Source organism: Dromaius novaehollandiae, chromosome 25 (genome assembly GCF_036370855.1).
Source record: "Dromaius novaehollandiae isolate bDroNov1 chromosome 25, bDroNov1.hap1, whole genome shotgun sequence".
NCBI lineage: Eukaryota > Metazoa > Chordata > Aves > Casuariiformes > Dromaiidae > Dromaius > Dromaius novaehollandiae.
The window spans coordinates 2997626-3021935 of NC_088122.1; the positions used below are offsets into that span (position 1 = coordinate 2997626).

At 56.7% G+C, this 24310-nt stretch overlaps 1 protein-coding gene across 10 annotated transcripts in view; it reads left to right on the forward strand.

The window, feature by feature from the left end:
• PTPRS (protein tyrosine phosphatase receptor type S) overlaps positions 1-24310 on the forward strand; it is a 138879-nt gene that overhangs the window by 18551 nt on the left and 96018 nt on the right. For 9 of the 10 annotated variants that reach the window (XM_064497516.1, XM_064497517.1, XM_026105943.2 and 6 more), the window contains exon 2: positions 20680-20846. In XM_064497516.1, coding sequence (XP_064353586.1) covers positions 20759-20846 — 88 coding nt within the window. In that variant the 5' untranslated portion in view covers positions 20680-20758. Of the gene's footprint in view, positions 1-9115; positions 9204-20679; positions 20847-24310 lie in introns of those variants that run through there. The other variant, XM_026105944.2, reaches the window with a different exon arrangement.

The following is a 24310-nucleotide window of genomic DNA, read 5'->3' on the forward strand; positions in this document are numbered from 1 at the left end:
CAGTTGAACAAAATTCCTTTTGAATCTGGATTTCTGCTCTGTGTTGAACAAGATGTTGGTTATGGTGGCGTGGCAATGCAGCAGGCCTTGCAAGATTTCTGCAGTGGGAAAGCCTTGAAACATTGGTCTGAAAAAAGAAAAATTAGGGCAGAAGTGGCAAGTACCATCGTGGAAATGCATTTATTTGAACTTTGGGGCAAAAGGAGGAAAAACCTGGGGGAGGGGGAGAGGAGGGAAGGGAACTCACCGTAAAAATGCACGCAGGGAAATGAACAGCTGGGGTGTTCTGGATTATGTGGAGTGGAAATTGCTTGAATTCAGAGAATTTTTTCTCCACCCAAGACCTGGTGTTTGTGCTGGGGCTGGAGAAAAGAGCCTGCAGAAGGGCAGGCTGCTCCCGGGGTTGCCACGTGGGTTAACTCCTGCTGGGGATGGGTCCTGTCAGCCAGGAGGGCTCCGGTCTCCCATCCCCGTGCAGATTGCAAGATTTTACGGGGTCCTGTTCTCCTAGGAAATGCCCTTGAGATGTCCACGCGTTCTACCTAGTGCATTGAGGATGAGTTGAGGAGTGAAAACTTGGCCATTGGCCACCGTTTCTCCAGCCTTAATGGATGTGGTGTCTGGGATGCTGCAAGGCGCCGCAGGCAAGGGTTCCTCTGCCGTCGTGGATGGAGCCAGCCCCGGTTCAGGTCCTCTCCCAAGTGGGGGCTCTTTGGAGCCAGGAAGAAACTTCGCCCAGATGGGTAATTCCTCCAAAGTGTCTGCTCCCGGCTGCTGCTGGCCACGGCAGGCTGGACTAGATGGATCGCCGTTGCCTCCAGCCTGACGTGTTTGATGGCCGCGGCGCTGGGTTCCCGGAGGCGAAGGAGCTCTAGTCCGTTACCAGGAGCCCATTTCTCTTGGCGAAGGGAGAACGTCGCAAAAAGCGTGAGCGTGCCTTGCCGCCCGCGCGCCGTGAAACACTCGCCTGACAGCGCCTTCCCGAGCAATATCCCAAAATGAGTGATGGGACCGCGCCGTGCTTTATGCACTGCCCTGAGAGGTGGGAACGTGTAAATCGCACCGTCCAAATGATTTAGCCCCAGGTAGAGTTGTGATTCAAAATGAATTTCTATCCCCGCTTCTCCCTCGCGCCGGGGCTGCGGTAACTGCCTGCTATAAAGCAGGAGAAAATTGCAGAGCCCGCGCGGGGCCGGGGCCGAGGAGATGTTGCTGCACCGCTTCGCTCCGGCGGGCTGGGGCCCGGTGCCGGGATGCAGGTTTGGTGTCGGTCCCTCTCCGCTTCCGGCGGCTCGCGCGAACCCTTGCCTAGCCCCGAGCCGCGCGGCGCCGGCTTTCCGTGAGGCTTAATAGGGAAGATGAGTGGCGTGTTGAAAGTGGCTTTAGGTTTTATGCAAAGCCAATGATGCTTAAGCCGGCCGGTGGATTTTAGGTTGTTCAGCAAGTTTCATTGGACAAAGCGTCCCTTGGGAAAGCGTCTCGGATCCAGCAGGAAATTGTGGCGGAGGAGAGATCAAGGGCGAGGGAGACCTGTGCGTGGGATGCCGTGGGGGCCTCTTGCTTTCGTTGCGATGGGGAATGAATGTATTAATAGTAAAACATTTGTTTTGTTTTTTGCGGGGGGTTTTGGTTAAGATGAGTTTTGTTTTTTGGCCGGCACGCTGGCTTGAGCTGATCTCCTGGAATAGGAGATCCCTGGGGGGGATCAAACCCCAAAGACTCGGTCGCTGTTTGGGTGATGGCCGTCCCCATCGTGCGCATCGCAACGCGGTGCCGCCTTTACAGGGGACTCTTGTATCCGCCTTTATTAGTATCGCTGATTTGGCCTGTAGCAATCAAACCGTGCCTGTGATTTCTTGGGAGAAATACGAGCGTGGCGGCTCTCTGCCTGCTACGAAGCGCGCTCTCGCCGACAGCCAAATAAAAGTCTTGGTTCGAAATGTTTCTGTAATGTGCTAAAGTTTATGGAGCATTTAACAAACTTTTTTAGTGTGCAATCATTTATAGTGCCAGCAAACAGCAGAGTGTCACATCCGAGTCGCAGTCTCTTTTCACTTAACGGCGTGACGTTAAGTGCGTCTTCGGTTTATCCTGGTGGCCCGGAGCACCGCGAGGTCCCTCTGCCCTGGCGCCGGCCGTCGCGGCCGCGGAGGAGAGGAGATGGGGAGGAACGGACCGGCAGTGAAACCCCCAATGCAGCCGCTGTCGTCGGGAGTGTCTAGTGCTTGAGCTTGGCGTTTCTATTAAATTTGAACTAAATAGGTGTAAAAACTCAGTGCTGAAGGCTGGCTGATGCATCGTGAACTGCCTTATTTCCTTTATTGTAGACTTCACTACAATAATGCATATACATATAATTATGCACGCACAACATATTCAATAGTAAAGTGTTTATATTATATAACGTGTTTTAAGTAACGAAACCTGAGCTGTATCAAGGTCCCCCCGTAGCATCCGTGATATCCCAGCGGGAAGGCTCCTCTGCTGCAGGAGCTGGGAACGGTCGGGATTACCGAGCTCTTTCCGTGGGATTGGGTTACGCGGTGCAGGATGCGGCTTTCACCGCGCCGTCCGCGTTTCGGGTGTAGTTTGCTTTTGAAATTTCCTGTAGAGCAGGAGACAGCGCAAAACGCCTTATTAATGTCGATGCGATCCATCGCTGGCAGTAACCGGTGCTTTGGTGTATCACAGAGGCAGTCAAACAAATTTGGAACAGAAATAATCTGACTTTATGTTATTAAAAACCAGCCCAATGTGCGGCAATAGGATACGAGGAAATGCCATTTCGCCTTTCTGGCGACAAACCTTCCTCACGTCCCTCCCGTGATTTATATAATTGCCGAATGCCTTTGAAGGCTTGATGGAATTACAGCTCTGCATTACGCGATGGATAATCAATCACAATAAACGGTGTTTACTCCTCTGCTGCAGCGTGTGTATGAAACAGCTACATTAGAGGGGGAATTGCTCCGTGACGCCGGCGTTCCCGCCGGGTTTCGCGTGTGATTTCGGGATCCGGTATCGGCACGGACCTGACCTCACCTTGCAGGCTTCAAAATCTTCCTGGCTTAAGTCGGGGCTGTAGCAACTTGCTCGTTCTGCGGTGCGTGTAGGAACATCTATGTGTAAATATGCAGTGGGCTTGTTTGCTTACATATCGCAGCAAATAAACCCGCAGCGAGCAGGCGGAAGGTGCCAGCTCCGAGCTCTTTGCTGGCGCCAGGTCGGGCTCGGAGGCTGCAGTCCTGCCTTTCTAGTCAGCCTCGGAGCTGGTTGCGTTTGGTGTGTAGTGGGGTGTTTGCTGCACCAGAGTTATTTCAGTTTTAGTCTTGGGTTTAGAGGGTTTCCTTGCCTCCTTTGCTGCATGCACCAAACCTGGAAACCCCTTTTTCTGGTGGGTTTCGGGAGCAGGAATTAAAACTAGTCTTTGCAACCAGCAGAAGCTGGGATAATGCATGTGTAGTAGCACATCAGCTAGTTAATACTGGTGTTAAGAAGAAGCAGCGAGCGCAGGTGTACGCTTCAGCGGGTCTTTCGCTATTGCCTGCTCCATTTCTGCTCTGCTTCCTCCAAGACAGGATGTTTTGGGAGGTTATAAGGCAAAGTGTGGGTTTAAATGGCTTCCGTGGTATTGCAGGCAGGACGGCCATTTGGCCGCTCTCCCCAGCTTGCAAAACCATCCCGATTCGGCTGAAAAGGGAGCTAAAAGGGCCGGGCTTGGCCGGGGCTGTGGCGGGATGCCCGCACGCCCCTCGCCCGCGCCGGGTTTCTCGGGGGTCTCGCGGGGAGGCTGCTCCTGCGCAGAGGAGGCTCTGGCCATCGCTCCTCCCCGGAGAATCCCTTCCCCTCTCCCCCCTCGCCTCGCTGTAACGGGATCACAGCTGCCGAGTAAACGTTAAGATAATAGTGTTATTACAGAGTAATTATACTGCAAGTTATTGAATTAAAAGTGATGAGACGGTCTGTAGTGCCGGGTGGGGAGCGGAGGGAGGCGCGGAGCCGGGGAGGTGGAGAAAACGGGGGAAAACCTAATAAATCTGCTCTTGTCGAGAGCCCCTTGCTGCCGGGACCGGGCCTGCGAGTGAATGAAAGGGAAGCGCGAGGAGCTAATAAATAAACCATTTCCCCGAGAATCGCGGGTCTAATTAGAAACGGCGGCCCTGTGGTTTTGTGTCCGCCCTGGGGTGGAAGCCGTTCAGCGCTGCTCTGCGGCGATAAAACAGGGAGACAATGCGGCGACGATGCTGCGTGGTTGTTAACTTTTGAGGAGGGAGATGCGTCGTTCCTCTCTTTCTGCAAAAATAAAAAAAAAATAAATAATTTAAGCTTTATGTTGCAAAACTTCAATAACTGGCAGCACCCTGGAGCCTCTCCATCAATAACGCCGGCTGATCTTGCATTTTTCTTTCTTTGTATTTTTTCGTGGCGCGGGTTGTTTTGAGTGTAGACCTTAGATTTTCTGCTCTTTTTTTTCTTTTCTTCCAAGGGGACCACGTAAGGCACTGGGGTTTTGTTTTTCTTTTCCTGTCTCAAGCTGGGACTTGCGTACAAATGCAACACGTCGGATTCCTCGCCTGCTGTAGCGCTGGTATTGCCGTGCTTTTCAGGATGGCTTGTTAACTCCGGGATGCGTTTCTCCACACTTGTGTTTTGTCCGTACGTTCTCAGCCTGTCTCTGCCCTGCAGGAGCCATCTCGGCTGCGGCATTTGCCATTCGCTTGACTCGCTTGGCATCAGGGCCTCCAAAGCTGCGCGTAAGAGCAGCTAACAGTTGACCCAGAGGAAGGACCGTAGCGTGCTCAGCTGGGGTTTCCACTTGATCCTCAATCTCCCTTGGTGCCCCCAGGATCCACTGAGAGCTTGGACAAGGTGCTGCTGCTCCCTTTGCTCCCTCCGTTCTGCATCTCCGTGATGGGAATGACGGGTGCGATGGGGAATGGGCAGAACGTTGTGGAGCTCTGCCGTAAACGTGGCAGCGGGCACGGACCAGGGAAGCGTAGGTAGAAAGCCACCGGAGATGGGTAGCCATGCAGACGTGGGGAAGTAAAAGTGGATATGTAACCTGCTCTCTTTGGGTCGGAACAGACTTCTGTAGCCAGAGGGTTTTCATTTAAAAAAAAAAAATACTCGCCAAACCCAGTCCTGTCTCTTCCCTGGACAGAAGATGTATCGCTCTTTCCCGTGGTTTCTCCGCGGCTGCCTGCGCGGGGTCGGGAGTCGGTATCCCGGTGCCCGTGGGCCGGGCGCGGGAGCCCCGTCGCGGCGGCTGGAGCCGGCGTGTCTGCTCCTCTTGTTCGCATTAACCTGGGCATCTTTAAAGAGAGGAGACAATAACTAGTAATGAAAGCGCGGGGGAGGAGGGAGGAGGTTGCATATTGCTACTGTTCAGCCTCGAAATATCTTGGGTAGCTTTAGATGAAAGGGGGGGACGCCACACTTATCTAAATTGGAAGCGTCCCCCCACACAGCTGTTCGTGATGCTTAAATAATTATTTCTGCAAAGCGCTTTGGTAGGTGCTGGAGAAATGTGGAGTGTTTACCTTACTTTATGATCTAAAAAGCGCTAATAAAATACACAACAGGAGTATTAGCAATGAAACTATTTTGGGGATTATTAAGCTATTATAAAAGAATGAAAGAAAATCTGCCTGGCATTATGTTCTGTGCCACTAGATATTTAAATTAATACTTCTCCTATAGCAGCTCCTTCAGAAATCTCAAGGCACTTAAACATCCTCAGTGAATTAGATTCTCGGGATTGTTAAATAGATCCTCAGCGTTATCTGCTCGCGTAGCGCTGGGGGAAGGTGAGGCGGGGTGGTTTGGCCACGTCCACCACGGGATGGGTCAACTGGGGATAACCTCGGACTGACTCGTCAGTCTATGGGGGACAGTGTTGCGTACGATGGGAAAAAAAAAAAGAAATGGGGGTAGGGAGAAGGTGAACACCTCTTAATTTTCTGCAATCTCCCCTAAAAATGTTGTGGAGGTTGCCAGGACCCTCTTGAGGACCAAGGGCCAGGATCACCTTGGCTGGCAGATGCAGTGCAGAGCTGAAGTCTGCCTCCCCGGCAAGACACGCGCTTCCCGTTTCCTCTTCCAGCCTCTGCCGTTGCACCCGAGCGCCTGCGCCGAGACAGCGCTGCCTCGTGCAGAGGGTTTCACGTGCTCCTACAGTCACATCCCCGGGGACCTCGCACTGAGCAAAGCCGAAAGCGGAGATGAGGATGGTGTGGGCAGCCGCCCGTGGAGGTGCTGGTGGGCACTGCAGCTGGAGGAGCTGGCTGTCCCTTGTTGGTCCTGGTGGGACTTGCTCCAACATCAAGGGAAAGGTTTCAGGTGATCACAAATGACCTCAGATCCCAGGAGCTTTCAGCATCTGACTCACGTGGGGTTTCCGTGACCCTTTGGCACGATGAGGGATGGAAAATGTTCCGTAGGGCTTCCCGTCGCCTGGGGATCCTGGAGCATCTTTCTTTCCTCTTGGGTAGATCCCATCCCGTCCTGCCTTTGCAGAGCAGAGCCACGTTACGGGCACCACGAAAACCTTTATGGTTCTGCCGTTTGCCTAATTAAGGCTGCTGCAGTATTTACAGCGCTGCCCTTGCCCATCTCAGGGAAGCCCATAAACCCTCATATAATGTTATTTACTTGTAAAGACAATTTGTAAAGATCTGTCTGGGGGCTGCTGTCAGCATTTCCATGGGATTTATTTCCCGTGTATTTACAGTTTGTGGCATGTATATGCAGTTCTTCTTTCCCATCACAGTCGGAGGCTCGGTTGTCCCTTGGACTTTCCTGTCGTGATCTCTCACTGGTTTCTGGCTGGGCAAACTGCTTGTGATAGGGGCCTGCGGCTCTCCTTGTTGCACGTTTAGTTACACGCACAGCGGGTAGTAGGTAAATACTTGAAAACGCTCATCTAAAAATAAGGAAGATAATGGCAGATGGTTTGGGGCAGCTAGCAAAGGGCTGTGCTGTCTTAAGTGTCTTCTGGCTGCAAGATGAGAAATGACTGGTGTGTGCTCTGGATTTCTATTTGCTTTCGCCCACCCAAAATAAAAGCTCTGTTCTTCTTGGGGCTGCAAATACTCAGTGGAGGACGAGCTCTGCCTGGAAAGGAAGCGGACACGCAGAGCTGTGGGAGCTGGGAACGGGTCCTGGATCTTGGGATCAACGTGCAACCCATCATCCGTGCAGGCGCTCCGGAGCAACCCTCGCAACGGACCCCAGCCCAGCCTCGGTCCTGAGCAGAGACATCTGAAACGACTGCCGCGGTAGCTGCTCACCCAGGGTGTTTTCTCCTAGGAACAGTTCAGAAATAGTCCTTAACTGGTGGAGGCATTTGATACGTGGAGGAACACGCTGTAGATATTCTAAAAAAACAAAATCAAATCAGAGAACTGTTGATGCAGCTCTTTGAAAACGGTTCAAAGGGACCTTGTCAATGGGAAACTCCTACTTATTTTTTTGTTCCTCCTCCCTCTTCTGTTGATACAATCTTGGAAGTGGGAGGATTGACAAAAATGCACGCGTCTTTCAACGTCGTCTTCAGATATCTTTTTCTTCGCTTGTAAATATTGTGTATGAGGCCAGATTGAAAAATACAGAAAACAAACACAGAGAAGTCCTCATCAGACTCCTCCTCTAATCACTTCAGAGCCTGAAAATCAGAGTCGTTGGATGCATCCTAAATATATCCCCCCAGCTTTGCCACCAAGAACAGGCCCGTGAAACATCGCACAGACCTACGCTGAAGCCACACTTGCGACTTTTAATGGTCCAGTCTGCCCGAGCAGGGGTGCTCAGGGTCGCAAGGTCTCTCGGGGAGTCACCTCTGGACTCACCAACCAACCTCTTCTGAAAATCGAGCCTGAGGGTCCTGCCTCCAGGAGCTACGGTCCTTCTTCTGGTGGATCCACGCAGCCTCTGACCGGGAAGGATTATTCCAGCGCATTCAGGGCATCTGAAGTAATTCTGAAGTTGAAAGAGGAGGAGCATCTTCTGATTTCCATTGCACCAGCAGCGCTTGCTGAACCCTCCATGTCCCGCTTCATCAGGGCTTCCCTGAGGACAGCGATGGGGACTTCTCCTGCGGAGCGAGGGCTGCCAGCACTTCGAGCCGTGCAAGCGAGTTTGCGGAAGGTTTTTCTGCCGCTGGTTTCAGCAGAAATTGGGTGCCATGACTGATGTCCAGGCCTGGTGCAGAAAACCGAGGGAAACCGAGAAAACGGTGTGTTTACTGAAGTTAGCACTGAAAGCTGTGTGGATGCTGCGTTCTCCTCCTTGGAGTGGCTTGTTGGTTGCTCAGGGGCTGAGTGATCTTGAGGGCAGGTTTCCTCTGAGCAGACTTAAATTTTCATGCAAATCGACACGTGAAGGCCAAGCTGGTGGGGGTCCCTTGGCTTTCGCTCACCACCCAGCTCCTGGGAACCCTGTAATTTGCTTTGACTTCTAGGCAATGCCGTAACAAGTTAAAGCTAAGCCCGTGCCAGGCCCAAATTTTTGAGGAGCAGGTTTGCATTAAGCAACTCTTAAACCGTTTTTAGGGGGGAGTCGCGTTGGTTTGGCTGCAGGACATGGAGCAATGGAGCTGAGGCTGGAGCTCGGCAGCTCCCGTCTCCGGGTGCTGGTGCGCCGTGTCCCCGCCGGTGCGTCTGCGGGAAGTGGTTTTGGGGTAGATTGCCATATCTTTACCTGGAGTTTTCTGGCTCTTGGAAAACCGCGGGGCCTGGAGGACTCGAGCACGGATGACTGGTCTCGATGTCTGTCCCTGGAAGCGATGGAAAGCAGCGCTCGCAGTCCTGTTTGAACTTGTTAGTTGACAAGTTAAAAGGTTGTTTTGACCCTTCAGGATATTTAAAAAAAAAAAAATGTTTTCTTCACCTTCCTTCTCCCGGTTTTATGAGAGGTCAGAGCCAAGAGCTTTGTATTCAGCAGCGGGAGCGTAATTAGAGCAAGTCGGGGCGAGTGGTTTTCCCCAGGGCTCTTTCATGGTTGGGTTTTACTCCTCTTTCTTTCTCCCCCCCTTGTCTTACTCCTCCTCCGCCTCCCCACGCGCGTGCGATCTTGCAGCGGGACTCGCGGCACCCCCGGGTTTTGCAGGGGAGCAGCTTTCGGGGAGCGGCGGCTCCCGCGGCACGATCCCCCCGCCGCGATGCCGCGCGCTTCTCCGGGGGTGGGAAGATGCGGCGATGGAGGCGGTGAGTGAGCGCGCTGGGCTCGCCGCTCCCCGGGGCGACGCGGGCGGTGGATTCGCGGCTCCGCCGGGTCCCCTCGGCCGTGCCGGCCGCACGCGGGACGCAGCGCATAGAGGACTGGCGACGCTTCCACCCTTCTGCTGCTGCCCGGTCCATCGTGGGCTTTCCAGCTGCTAAGGGAGGTCTGTGATGCTGCATTAAGGAGCAGGATTTTCTCCCCGCGTTTAAAGGTGGGGTGAGCGCGAGTCCTGCCCGCGGGGCCGGATTGCCCAGGCCCGCTCGCTCCGGAGGGACCTCGTGGCCACTAACGGGGAGAAGCGCGGAGAGCGATCCCGAGCGCTGCGCTCCTCCCGGGCAGCTCGGTTGCTGCGAGATGGGCGGCTGAGAGCTCCCTGCTGCTCACGCTGCCTCTCGCCCGCTTTATTTAACCTCCGGGCGATCGGAGCCCTCTCCAGCCCAGCAGCACTGCGCCGGGGCTTCGCTTGCAGCCGGGAGGTGCCGACCCGGACGCGGGGCGCAGCGGGGGTTTCTCCGGCCAGGAGAAAGCACAGCACCTCGGCCGGGACCCAGGGACAGAGCCGTCGTCTTTGGGTCCGATAATCCCCCTGCGCGGGTGCCGCTTTGCCTCTCCATTCTGGAAAAATGGATTTATTCTGGACTCTGCTGGGTGCAACCCCTGAAGGGTCATTTGGGAAGAGCAATGCTCGTCAAAGTCCCCTTAATTTCCAATTAGTTTCCCTGCCCAAGGCTTGAAAACTGGTTAGCCGAACGGCCTTCAAGTTAAGTCGGAATTAACCTTTCCTTGCGGAGACCCGGCAGAGGGTCTGGCCGGGACGGCCCCTTCCCGGAGCTGCTCTGGGCCGGGCTCGGCCCCGCTGACCCGTGGCGCCGGGTATTTTTAGAGAAGATAAGCGAGATGGCGGGGGAGAGGGCTCCGTTCCAGGGAGCACCGGCTCTTTAATTATGTTTTTGGTCTTGAAAATTATACGGTTCCTGGAGCGTAAATCGAGAGTGTGCGGAAGGTAATTGCACCTCGGGGTGCAGATTAGCCGGTGCCGGGGAGCGGCCGGCATCCGAGGGGGAGCCGGCCCGGCCGCACTGCTGCTCGGCTCTCGCACCAGGCCTGGGAGGGTGATGGGCTCAGGGACCCCACGGCAGCGAGGAAGCCTCAGCGGGGCGGGGGGAAACTGAGGCACGCCATGGGGACGGGCTGCTCGGGCTCCCGCCGGGCTCTGGGGGGCCGTTTCAGCCAGGGCCGGCTCTGGGGCAGCTCCTTGAGCGTCCCTGGGACGGGGACTGGCCCCGGGCTGGTTGGGCTGGGGGACGGTGCGGGTCCTCTGGGGACGCAGCCGGGGTGGAATGAGGAAATTCAGGCTCCCGTCCCAGATCTGGCTCTGGCTCATTAGGCGGTTTTGCAGAGCGCCCTTCCCCGGCCTCCCTCTTCGGTTTAACCCTCCCTCCGGCCGAACGCAGGTGCTGCGGGCGGTTTTTACTTATTTATTTATTTCCTTTCCCTTCCTCCGCACGGTTCCCAGTATGAATACAAGGAGCGAAGCCGCCAGCTCTGTTTATTGAACGCAAATAGGAGATAAAATAGTGGAAAACTAATTTTTTCATGCTCATTGGTGGGAAAGATTAAAATTATGCAAATCCTCGGCAGCGAGCTCGGCGCGGCGATAAGGGGAGGTTCGAGGCGGCCGGCTGCCTGCTAATCTGCTCGTGGAGGAGGCGGCGAGCAGCCGAGCGGCGCTGGGGCCCCGGCCCCTCGGGGGGCTCCGGCCGCGCTGCCCCCCCGGCGGCCGGGAGCATCCTCGGAGGAGCCTCCCCGGAGGAGCCGGCGGCTCGCGGCAGCTTCTGCTGGCCTCCACCCAGCACCTCCCAGGCCGGGGTGAGCAGACCACCACGGCCCGAAAGCCCAAGTGCTTTTTGTTTTTTGCCCGAGCTCCATCCAGTCTTATTCATTGGCAATAATCCTGGGGGGAAACATGGCAAAATCTGCCATTTTGGTTGCTGCATTGGACCCTGTAAGCCGAGCAAAGCTTTGGTTTGAGCGGGAGAGCGTCGGAGGCCGGCGGTGCTGGTGCTTGGTGCTCCTCGCTGCCCCTTTCCCCCGTCGCGGTGCTTTGGGGGCTGCAGGGTGCCGAGATGCTGCCGGAGCCGCTTTGCCCCCGCGGCCCCAGCGCGGGAGCCCACTGCCAGCGCGGCGGTTTTGGAAGGGCTCCTCCGACTTCCTGGCAAATCAATATTTATTCACAAACTTATTTGTTTGCCTTTGTCACTGGAAGCTCTCGCGGCTTCGCTGGGTTTTGTTTCTCGCCTCGCTTTGTTCCCCTCGCGTATTTTTGGCCGCGCGGCGCTGGCGAGAGGGGCCCGCTGCAGCTTCGCTGGCTCCGGTCGCTCCAGCTGCCGCTCTTCGCCGGGAGCCTCTTCCCGTGCCCCTGCGTCTCCCCCGGCACGGGCACGTCGTCCGCGGCCGTCGGGAGCTCCGGGCGCTCCGTGGGAGCTGCCGTTGTTCGTCTCCCCCGGCCGAACCGCGCGGAGCTGCGTCGAGCTGCGCGGGCAGGAGCGTGAAGCGTGTTATTAGGAGCAGGGAGCTCCTGTTCCACAGCTGCCGCTGGTAATTAATGTTTGAGGAACTGCAGATCTTCATTAGGAGAACAATCGGATTAACGAGAGAACCCAGGTGGGGTTGGGGGGGGGGATCAGAAAACCAAAATCAGATCCGAAGCGGCTCTGCAGGTGCTGTGCGGTGCCGCGGGCCCCGGCGAGTGCTGGCGGTGTCGGGAGGCCGAAGATGCTCCTCGACGCTTTTTCTGCCCGAGACGTTTCGGGTCGCCGGCCCCATTTCGCCCTGCACGCCGAGGCCGTCTGTGCGTGCTCCCCCCCAGCCCGGCGGGTCTGGGATGCCGGCCGGGACGGTGCAAGGAACTGCACGGCCGGCTGATGGATACGAGGCAGTGGGAATTTGCAGGGGAATCGCAGAAAGCTGGAGTGTGTTAGGGAGAAGGCCCGGCTCTCCCGTCGCCCTTCCCCTTTTGCAAGGGCAGAGGACGGAACTTCGGCCTCCCCGGCGCTGCAGGATCCCCCCGGCGGTACTTGACAGGGCCGAAAAAGTTGCATTTCCCTGCGACTCCAGATGGTGCAGGGAGAATTAAAAGCGTTTTCTGCAATATGGTGGCTTCTGCACGTCCTAAGGAGAGACTCGTTGTTGGCCCCGTTCCTATTTGGCTCCGTGCCTCCAAAGATGGACAAGTCATTACGGAGCGCTCCCGCCCTGCCGGGCCGGGCGGAGGGGTCGTTGGGCTCTGAAAAGCTTCCTGGACCGATGCTCATTAAGAGCCGAAGAGTCGGCTTTTACGAGGCAGTGCTCTTCCTGCCTGGTGCAGAGGGAGGCCGAAAAGCCGCCTGCTCCCTGTAATGGAGAGGTTTTCCCAGGGTCCTCTCTCAAGCTGCTTTCTTAGGGCACGCTGTACGAGGATGTTACCCAGCCCAGGATGCTTATGAATGTTTGAAGCAGCCCCCTGATCGGCTGCGTGCGGGTTGCTGTATCCGAACCCACGCAGTGCAGCCGCCCCCGGGGCGGGATGGCTCTTCGCCCTGCGGGACTGCGCTGCTACAGCTGCTCGGAGCAGGAAGGGGAGAAAATCGCATTTAATACAACTCGCCCAGCAGGGCGAGATGAGGCTGCCGGGCAGGAGCTGGCATACGGCGAGGAGGAGGATTCTCCCCGATTTCTGCTCGTTTAGCAGCCTCTTAATTTTGCATCTCGTATGGAAGGTGGCAATTGTGGCAGAGCCCTGCCTGCGCCGTGCGGGCATCGCTGTGCGCTGGTGTGCAGCGCGGGGCTTTTTGCACCGCATTAAGGTAACTCCTGGAGGCACCAGCCGGAGCGAGGGCCCGCTGCAAGGATGTGACAAGAGCCAGAGGCTTCCCTCGATAGACAGGCTGGAATTAAATCGGAGGGAAAGCAAGCGCGGAGGGTGGAAGCGCCTTCCCCGCTCTGTCGCTGACCTTGAGCAGGGCAGCCGAAGTCTCTGGACGGCCTGCTCCAGCGTCTGCCGCTCTGCAGGGCCCGAGCAGTGACCCAGCAGCATCCCAGCTTAGCCCTTAAATTCAGATGAGATCATGGCAGCGAGCGATGGATGGTGGGGTTTTTTTTCCCCTCTCTTTCCTCCTGTCTTAATCTCTGCTGGCTGGTGGGTCTGAGACACAGGATTCCTGCCAGAGCCAGGGAAGGGATTTGCTCATCTTCTGTCTTGCAAGCTCAGAACCAAATCCTCTTTATGGAATTTAACCCCTGTGCAGCCTGGAAGGGCTGCGGCGCTCAGAGGGAAAAGTTGGGCCAGGGGAGGAGGCTGTTGCAGGAAAAAGGGGAGGACAGGGAATGACACCCCTGAGCCCCCGATGGCCAAAGGAGCGCAGGCCACCTTGGTGTTGGTCATCGATTGCCACACACTTGGTCTGAGGATGGGAACTCATGGAGCAGCCGGGCTACTTCTGTTCCCACCGCTGCTTCTCAACCTTTTCCAGTTGCAGCACGATCTTACCCTTTTCATGGGGTGTGAGGAAACGGATCATCAGCTGCATGGTTGCCACAATGGTTTTCAGTTACCACCAAGTCATAATTAGGCCAAACTTGGCTTGTTTGCGTCGCTACTTTTATTTCCTCTGCTTTGGGTTTTGCTGATAAGCTGCGTGCGTGCGCACGGGCGGCTGCCTCTGTCGCGCAGGGACTGCAACGCTCCCGCTTCTCCCAAACCGGCTAGCCAGAGGTTTGCAGATGAGAGGGACCATGTCGTATACAGGCCGTAGAAGGAAGTGTATGTATTTCTTTTTCTGCTTCCCAAGGCTTTAGCCTTTCCTGGGTGGGGGCTTGAGCTGTTCCAGCCTCTGGGGTTCAATTGCCTCTTTCCGAAAGGAGCAGCGAGGACGGTCCCTGCGTCTCTTGGCCGTGGGAGCCAAGGCTGCTGAAAGATGCTTTTTGGGGCACCGACTCGTAGCAGCCGTGGGTGGGCTGGCTGCGTTGCATCCGGAGCGATGGGCCTTCCCGGGGAGCATTAGGCCTTTTGTGCTCCTGGCCTGGGAACCCACCGGCCGTCCTTGGTGGGAGCTTGCATGAGACTCTTTGGTAGCAACCACCTGTTTGGTGGCCATGCAGCTCAAGGCGCCCTTAAAGAGGGGCAGAAAACCGTGGTTTGCTCTGCGGAGGAGCTGGAAGGGGAAGGTGGGCAGGGTTGTTGGAGGGGAGCAGTGCTGGCACCCCGGGAGCTGCTCGCAGCCCGCCGCTCGTGCTGGGTTCGCGGGGTGAGGAAGGGCCTGGGGCTCCCCTCTTCTTCCCCCGCTGCTGAGGGCGAAGGGAGGCCCCGCACCATGGTGGGACGGGCTGCGAGACGAGGCAGCCTGGAAGTCGCTGCGCGGAGGGAGCAGTAAGCCAGGGCTGGCAGGACTAGCCGGCCCAAGGGGCAGCTGCCAGCTGGACGGGCTCTTCCCGGGCTGCTCCTCCCCACGCCGGGGCAGAAAAGCACTCGTTCTTTGTGGCTTGGTGTTTTTTCTCATGCTTAGTTTGACACACACAAGCTTGAGTCAAGCAAGGCTCCAGGATGTCGCCTTTGCTTTCCGGGACGCTGGAGCGCTCACCCGCATCCTTGTCTGGTCCGGGGTGGAGAAGGGATGCAGGGGACTTGGACCTCTTGCATTGGGCTCCGGACATTGGAAAAGCTGCTGCGGTTTTGCTGCTTTGGGGCTGTCGTTTGGTTGCGTTCCTTGTTTTTTGCTGTTTTTTTTCCTCCGCTTTCTTTGCGTGGAGCGTGATGCCTCTGATTCAGAGAAGTTCTGGTGGTCGTCACGGCTGCGTTGCCCAGGACGGAGAAGGGGTGTCCGCGGGGCATGGGTGCGTTAGGAGGGCAACGCTGCTGATTTTCCATTTAGCCTGATTCTTGCCGAGGGTCGAGTTTGTCGCCCTCGCGGCACGGCCCGGGGAGAGCCCGGCTTTTTCGCACGCGTGGTGTGCGCAGAGGCAGACGGGAGGTCTCGTCTCCAGACCTGCTCTGCTCGGGGGATGCTGCCCAGGGTGGCCGCGTGCTTGGGTACAGCCTGGCCTGGGGACTCGGCCGAGCCGGGCTTCCTCCTCCTCCTCCTCTTCCTCGCGGCGGCCTCCCCGCCGCCCCTCCGTGCCGCGCTGCACCTGCCCAATGCCGCCCGGCGCCGCAGATGCATCACGGCTTGTCAGAGCCGTCACGGCTGAGAACCCGGCGGGGGGAATTAATTTCTCCTGACGATTTAAACCCAGCTCGGAGCTCTGCTGTCTCCTTCCTCCGGCGGGGACCGCGGCTTAACCCGCTCCGTGCCGTCGGGCCCTCCAACGGGGATGCTCGGGAGGAGGAGAAGGTGCCCGTGTGCCTGCGCACTCAGAGCCCTGGCTCAGCGTGAGGTTTCTGCTTTCCCGCGTTGTAAAAGGGGATAACGCTGCCGTGTTCGAGCCCTGGGAGACGTGTGGATGAAAAGCGGGGTATCGGGCCGAGCCAGTCCTGATCAAAGCTCTTTTTTCCCCTCCATCTGTGTTTGTTTCTCCACGGAAGATAATGCTCTGCCTCTCTCTTGTAAATATTTTTTTCTAAGATCTAAATAACTCTATGAAAGATAAACAGTAACGCTTAGCTCCGAAGGGTCTTTGCCGGCTGCTCTAGCAGCTTGCCAGGAGCACGGCCCGCACTTTTAGCGGGCTGCGGGGCCGCGCTGGAGCGTGGAGGCAGGGCTGCAGCTTGCAGGGACGGGGCTGCGGGACGTGCGGCGGGGCCTCGCTCTGCCCCCAGGGCTGGTCGCGCCTCTCCTGGAGTCGGTCCTTCTGCGCAGCCCTGGGCCTGGGGCCGATGGGGAGGGACCACCTCGTCCCGGAGATCCCCCCGCCATGAAACCGGGTTTGAACCGGGCAGCGTGCTGCTGGGCGGAAGGGGAAGCGCGGCAGGAGCCCGGGCTCGAAGCCCTGCCTTCACGCTCCAGCTCCTCGGGAAACGAGGCTAATGCACCTGGGCGAGGAGGGCGAGGGCCGTGGGGGCTGGCCAGGCACCCCGGGGTCCCGGCGCGGTCCCCACAGCCCGGTGGGACTGGCTTTGCAGGGGCCGGGCGGGAAGAAACGTGGGTGGCGTATTTAAATTTCATCTCTGCCCTCCCCAGGGGGAGGTGACAAATGAGCTGGTGGTTGTGCTAAAAGCTTTTCTTCCTTTCTTTGAAGAGGTTGCTGGGAGGAAATGCAGCGACCCACTGACCTGCGTTAATACGCAGCACAAACTGAGCCGCTGGTGCTGCACGGAGGAGACCTCGGCACAGCCCTCTGCCCGTAAGGCGTTTGCTTCGATCGAGATGTCTAATGGGAGTAATTCTCCCGCAGCAGCTACGGCAAATGAAGATGTTTAATCATTCGCTAGATCTGGGTGATGAAACTTTTTGCAGCAGATTTCTTTAAAATCGCCCTTCTTCTCGCGTGCAGACGAAACGGAAGCAGGAGAAGCCCGAAAAGGGTTTTGTGAAACGTTTTCAAGTCGTTTCGTTCTGATGGATCTGAAATGAAGGCTTGTTTCCCCTTCCTGCCTGGATTTTTTTTTAAACCCAGAGCAAACATTTCAGTCACCCGTTCCATTTGGGCTAAAAAAAGTAACTCAATAAATGGCAAGATACCTGCGTGGCTCTTTTTAGCAGCGTTTGCCGCAGGCTCCCTCTTTAAGCAGCAGGATCTAAGCGATGCAGACTGCTCGCTGGATAAGCCCCCTCCTCCTCCATCCCCTTGGATACCCAAAGTAGCTTAAGGGAGTTAGGTGTCCAGCACCCTCTGAAATGGGAGTTGCTGGGAGGAAAATCTTCAAAAGCATCTTAGTGGCTTAGGTTAAGTCCCTTTGACTCTCAGTGGAGCTTAAGCTCTTAAGACCTGTAGGTGCTTTGGAGGGTTTCACCCTTTGTGCCCAGCACCCTTGGGTCCCTGGCAGTCCCGGGCTCTGTCTGGAGGAGCCGCAATGGGAGACTGCAAACACTTCTCTATTTTATCGTTTTTAATAATATCCTTCCAGACCATGTGCACAGCGCTTAGAGGATGCACCCGTTTGCATGCTTGGAGTCGGAGGAGATCAGGCAGAGCACAAGAAAGAAGGCCTTGCAGGGGCTCTTTCACTGCAAGAATTAATCTTATTTCTGACATGTGCCTATACCGAGCACAGATCTGACCCCACTGGGGGCCGTGGCTTTGCTGAGCTGCATCCTTTAATAAGGATTGAGGTCTGATAGGCGGCTTGCTTGTGCTGCCGGAGATCCCGCGCCAGCAAATCTAGCACGAGCTCGCGGGTCCGTGGAGCAGCGCGGGGAAGCTGCCGTGATGTTTACTTGTACGGTGCCAGGAGGTTGGCTGGGTGCTCGGCAGGCAGGCGGGAGGAGTGATGCAAACCTGCTTCAAAGAGCCTGGAGAAGATAAACCGTGCACCTGCAGAGCAGGGCAGAGGACGGGTGATGAAACCCTTGTGATTTGAGCGCTCATCAAAGCGATTCCCGCCTGAATTCGGCGCTGCCGGCAGGGCAGCAGAGGCCTGTTGCGTGGTAGCTGGGTTTCCAGATGTTGCGTGTTTCGCGCTGCGGGTGGGAATACTGCAGTGAGTAACACTCCCTTTCCAGTGTCCCCATTGCCACCAAGAAAGCCGAGCGAACTCCTCTCCTGGCCTCTGCTTGGTGTCCGCGGGGGAGCCGGGTGGGTGCACGTCTTGCTGTCCTGATCATCCCGTGTCCGGGGGGAGACAGCCGGTGACGTACCTGCTCTGAAGGATGAGTTGCTGGATTGAAGTTGACATGTCCTAATATCTCTGCCAGCACTTTCTGTCTCCGTCAAGGACTCGGGAAGCACATTAGCACTGGAGTGGAAGTGTCAGCCTCTGGCATCTCTTTCTCGAATCCTGGAGCTGTTGCCATATCCCCTTAACCAGACCTTCTCTATTGGACCCGTTACATGGCGTGAAAATCCGTGCTGGATTCAGGCGAGCGAAGCTGCCAGGCCATCTCTCTCCAGGTCAGGCAGAGCTTGTCCCCTGATGTGTCCCCCATCATCGGGGGGCTTTCGGGGCAGCGCGGCCTCTCATCCGCTCAGAGCCATGGAAGGTCCCTGGTGCCGTTTAGAGAGTGGCCGAGGCTCAAGGAGAGGTTTAGTGGCATTTTGCTCGGATAAAGAAATACGGAGCTCCTGTTTTTTAAAACATAGAGAACTAGAGGAGATGGGAGGAGGCTTTCTCGCTGCCCCGCCAGCCCTGTCCCCCTCCAGCCTCGCTGGTGGGAACAGGATGGTGTGTGGCTGTGGAGCAGGGAGAAGCCACCAGCAGCTATTTGCTTTACCATGCCAGCACTGCTACCACGTCCCCAGTTTAATTAACAGTTGCCATCATAGCTCTTCGTGACGTTCTTGGACTCGCTTGCCCCAACAACAAAAAGCCCGGCGCGTTGGTCTTTGCCCTAGAACCCTGCAAAACCCCGTTACGCCTGGCTGGAGCCTTTGTGCGTGTTATAATAGTGTCTAGAACAAACGTTTGAAGAGATTCCCAGTGGTATTATCCTGATCTCTTTTTTTTCAGTTTCTTGTGACAGAGTTGGTATTTCTGCTCGGTTTTCACGAAGCAGCACTGAAACGCGATGGATCTAGACTAGCACAGAGCGCGCAGCAGAGGCTTTCTGATCCTCAAAGCGCAAGTCCAAAGCGTCTCGCTGAAAAGTTGCTCTTTCGGGTTGAGTACATGTGGGGACTTCTTGTTTACCCCGGCTGTTCTTTTAATTCTGTATAGTTCAGCCTTGGAGAGTTAATGGGACAGAAAAAGATTAAAATGCCCCTTTGCACTGCTTGTCCCGATGGTTTCATACCCTGATGTGTATGAGAAAGCTTAGGCAACCTCGCCATCCCCTTAGTCCTTTTAAAGCCTTTGATCACTGTACAATATCTCCTGCCTGGCCTTTCTGCAGAAGGTGATAAACCCCAGTTTTGATTTTTAATTGGGGTAACTTATAGCAGGAAGGAATCTGTGCAGATCTGAGAGCCTCCTTCTTCCAGCTCCTGCCCATTACGGTGGTGCTCAGCGCTGTCTGATGGGGGAACCTCTTGGCCCCGCACGCTCGCGGGCGGTTGCAACTGCTGTTACTGCTCTGCCTCTCCTCTATTTCAGCCCTTCTGGGGCAAAGCTTGCCTCTCTCGCTGAACGAAATATTACCGGTATTGAGACACAGGCCTGGGATAGCTGCTGAGAACGCAGCTCCCTTAATGCCGTCGCAGCTTTGCAAAGGGATCAGGATAAAGCTGTAGCAGCCTGCTTCGCCGAGCCGGGAGTTGTCTCCATGGAAATGTGTCGGCAGGGCAAGGGGGAGCAGGCTGGCGCTGAACTCGCACTCGCCTCTCGCGCTGCTGCCAACATCCCCCGGCCGGCCGGCAGCCGCGGTCTGCCAGGCCCCGGGCACCGTCACGGAAAACCTCTCCTGCGTCCTTCGGGGGCTGCGTTGGCTTGCTGTGACTCGAGGCCTGTCGGGATCCAGCGCTGTGCCCCCTGCGCCAACTTTTCTCCCGTTTTGGTCGTGTGTTGGCTCAGCGACGTGGCTCCGCGCGGGGCGGATGTGGGAGAGCATCGCTGTGTCGCGGGTGGAGAAACTGAGGCACCGCGGTGACCCCCAGGCACGCGGAACGGCTGCTCTGGTCGCAGCCCTGGCAGGAGGCCCGCGGCACTCGCCGGCGTGCGTTTGCTTGTGACGGGGCCTCTGCGACACCCGGCTATTCCCGAGCTGAGGTTTGGGCTCGCTGGGTCTTGGATGGCTGCTGTACGGCACGGAGCCTGCCCGGGCAGGAGAGAAATCCCTCCCCGCACATACCTTCAGCAAACGAAGGGGGGGCAGGGGAGGCATCTCCTGCTTCGCCTTCCCTTTTGTGTGGGGGTTTTTTGTTTTGTTTTTTCCCCTGAGTTTTTCACGTGTGTGGTTTCAGCGTTTGCACCTCCCTGCCCCAAGCTTTTGTGGAAAAATCGCCCTTTCAGAGGGTCCCTGGGCCCTGTCAGGTCGGATCCCGTCACACCTCGCTGCTCCCGTGCCGGTCCCGGCGGTGCAGCACGGTGGGGGAAGCCGGCGGGGTGTTAAACTTTAAACACCGGCTCTGCGCAGCCGGTGCCTCCTGCTCGCGCTGCTCTTGCTCGCGCCGTTCCCCCCCTTCGTGTGCACGCGTGGATGTTCGCCGTTACCCGCCGAGGCAGCGCGGCGGGAGCAGGCTGCCCTTGCGTGCCGATGGACCGCGCGGCGATGGCGTCGGCCGCTTCCTCGGTGGCATCGCGGCGGCGGAGCGCGTGGCCTTCCTGCGGGGACGGCGCCCGGCGCTCGCTTCCCCGTGGCCCCGCTGCTCTGCTCGCCGGCCTCCTCCCTCCGCGATACCGGCCGCCCTCGTTGCCCGTCTCAGCGCTTCCCCCTCTGCTTTGTGGCCCTGCAGGTGCTGACGACGCTCCGGAGACGCCGTGAGTCCTGCTGAGCCAGAGCCTCCCGGCTGGGGCTGAAGGCCGCTGCGGAGGATGAGGATCCTTCCCAGCCCTGGGATGCCTTCGCTGGTCCCCCTCGTGAACCTCCTCTCCGTGCTGCTGCTGGGCTGCGTAGCTGAAAGTAAGTGACTCCCGTCCCCCTTCTCTTCCCGAACGTCACCCCGCTTCGCCTCCCTCGGCGCCGGGCCGCGGGAGCAGCGTCGGTGCCTGGCCCGCGTACCCCACCTTCGCAGCGCTGCCCCGACGCTGAGGAAGCGCTCGGTACCTGCTGACGACTCTCTATTTTCCACCCGCCTTTAGTTTTCCACCCGTCCCCTTCCTGTTGTTCCCAGCGCTGCCCTGGCGGGACATCAGAGGGCAGCGAGGTCCCTCCAGCCCGCTTTGATTCCCCGCGCCGCCTCTAACGCTGCCAAAGAGCCGGGGAGCCGGGGGGAGCTGGCTGGCGGCTCCCGCGGGAGCTCTCCTCCCCGCGCCCGGCCCCGGCTCACCCGCGTTGTCCTCTCCTGTTCTTGCCTTTCAGGCGTCTGTCAGACGCTGGTGACCGTTGTCGTGTTACTCACTAGGGCTGGATTCAAAACAGCATCCAGAGAAAGAGTATTATGTCTCTCCTTCCCCTGGGTGAACCAGTTCCAGTTTAACGCAGTTTTTATCTTTGCTGCCTTTCAATTCTTGCTTTAAAGAATGAAAAAGGAGAGAGGAAAAAAAGTGAAAATCTTCAGCGACTTGAATGTAATGTTACTTCAACACGAAGGCTGATCACTCGGGAGCAGTGGGGAATAGACTCTTCCAAGCTGATTGAATTATGACTTTTTTTCTTCCCCAGCAAAGCTGCTTGAAGCTGGTGAGAGGGCTGCTCTGGTCAGCGTAGCCCTTGACAACTTTTAACGTAATCGCTTCGTTATCAGGGTTTATTAAGATGACGCGGTCATTGGGGACTGAATGGGATCCTAGACCTTTTGTTGCTGGGAAATACTTTTAAGCAGTGCTTCCTCTCTGTGCAGTGGATGAGTGGGGATATATTTGCCCTTGCCTCGCTCTTGCGTTTTGCGTGGTTCACACTGGCACCTTTTTGCAGGGAGAAAGGTGCATGTGCAGAAAGATAATAGGAGGTTTCCTTTCGTTCTGTTCATTAATAAACTGAGGACGTGAGCTGGGCTCAGGGAAGTTCAGAATAGGGCTGCTTTTCAGGTGCTGCCTGCACCTCAGGCGTTCAGAAAGATGTATCCAAGGGTTAGTTTGAGCTGCCCGTCATGAGTGCCAGCAACAGCGCAGTGCTCGGTAGCGAGGAGCTCGGCGTGAGCTGTTTGCCCAGGTCTTTTTGTCCGTGATCTTCCTTGGACGTTGCAGCCTGTGCTCCGTTAGGCTCTTTATTAGCACCCAGGGTAGGAGGTTAAGGCTAGCTGGTGTGCTCTGCCGGGACTAGCGATGGCCTTGCTGGCACGTGAAAGCAAGAGCTCGTGTTAGCTCGTCTGCTGCCTGCGTTGGCTATTGCCAAAAGCAGGAGGCTGAAAACAGGGATCTGCCTTCCTGGTTCTTTGTGCAGTCGAGCCAGGAGGGGAGGGGAGCGATTACAATAGAAAATCCAGAGTCAGGACTCCTGGGTCCCATTCCTGCCGCTGGTTTGCTGTAACACTCCTGGGCGAATCACTTTGTCCTCTGCTTTCAAAGCAAGCAATGTGGCTTTGCAGGTGCGGATGGAGAATTCATGTGTGTGCAAGTTCCCCTTTGTATGAATGCAGCTCTGATTCATCTATTGTGATTTCCTGAGTGCCTGTGAAAACTGGGGCCCTTTTTTTCTTCTGAAGTGTACGCCAAGCCCTGCGCTCCCGCTGCTGGGAGTGGGCACACTGCAGAACCAGGGTTTCTGAAAGCCATCGCTGTGCGACTCCGGTGTCACTGTGGCCTTGGTTTTCCCAGGCAGCAATGAGCATCTCGTCCGCCCCGTCTTCTGTGGGGTGAGGCTTGCTCAGGGAGTGCCGCAGAGCTCTGAGATCCCACGTGCCACCTGACTGCTGTGCAGCATCGCTGCCTGAATTGGAGGAAATGTGCCTTTGGGAAGGGCTGATGCTGATCAAGCGCAGAAAACACCAGTTGCGTGGCCCGAGCCCTGCTGAAATCTGTCACCGCTCGGCAGACACCTTGCTGCCAGCAGCCAAGTTTCTCTCTCCTGTATTTCTGCAGTGTCCTTGGATCCCGGACAGTGAGGTTTTGTGCTTTACTCTTTTGCTGCTCACAGACTTACGTGTGGGGACTTTGCAGTTCGCAGGACTGTGCGTCTGAGGCAGGGCTGCCCTCCTCGTCCGCTGTTACCTGCTTGATGTACAGATCAGCTGGACCAGGAGTTTTCTTTTCTCCCAACCTGTGGAGTCTGTCGGCATCTCTCCCGGAGCTGTGGCCCTCGAGGATGCTCTTCCTTACGTGCCGGTGCTTCGAATTGCTCCCAGGCTGTGGCTGTTATTACCTGGCTGGTGACCATGAGTTGATACCTCCTGATTTTGGAGGGCCTGCCCAAGTCTGCCTGGAGAGGCCAGTCGGTAGCGTCCAAGCTAGTCTGCAGTGCTCCTTACTGAGGCACGCGAACAGCTTTGTCACCACCATGGGGACTGCGTGAGGAGCTGTCACTCGGCTCTGACAATGTCCTCTCCCATCAGATGGCCCTGGGCTCTGTCACGCTGCCTCTCGCGTAATCCCTTGGCCGGCATCCATTTGGCTGGCGCTCGCCACGCCGCTGACCCGATTTCCTCGTCCTAATTCACCGGGGGCTGCCGAGGCCTCGTGGCCCCCAGGACCGTGCCAGGCGGTGCTGCCCCTGCTGCGGTGGGAAGCCCGGGGCACATAAGACCCCCCTGGGGCTCCTGCTCTTGGAGGCTGCCATCCTCCTCGCTTCGAAGGGGAATGGCTGGCCTTGCAGCAAAGCGTGGGGCTGAAAGCTTGGACTTGCCTCCTCTTTCTGCCTTGAACCGTCCTCTTCCAGAGCAGCGCTGGAGGAGCTGCAGCCTCTGCAATCAAAGGACCATTAAAATACTTCCCTTGTTTCCTAGGCTAATTGATCTCAGTCAGTGATTTAAATCTTTCTACGGCTGGAACATGCTATTTAAAGGAAACTGCTATTTAAATTAAAAAACCAAAGCACCACACTGCTTTTCGCCTGCTGTTCTTACTTGTGAAGCTGAAGAGGATAATAATTGAAAGGTAAAAAGCAGACCTGTTTCTTCTCCTTTCCTTCGGTTGCACACGGACACTTTCATTGTTTTTTCTATATGGTCAAGGGCAGCCATGGAGCTGGAAATTGTTAACTCCATGATTATTTTCAATGGCCTCTCATTACAGGGAATGTATTGTCGTTTTGCTAAGGATTCAGCTGGTCGTTTGAGCCACATAAACGGACAGTACTGCAGAGAGTTTGGGGGAAGGCCTTCCCAAGACCTGCGCTCTGCTGTGCTGCCCAGCCGAAGGGGCAGGGTCTCGTGGCCCTTAAAGCTTAGAGCAAACCAGGCAGCGCAGACGGACAGGCGAGGGAGGACACGGGTCCAGGGAGAGGGAGAGTCTTCGCCAAATTTCGGAGGTACCTGGGCGCAGAACCAA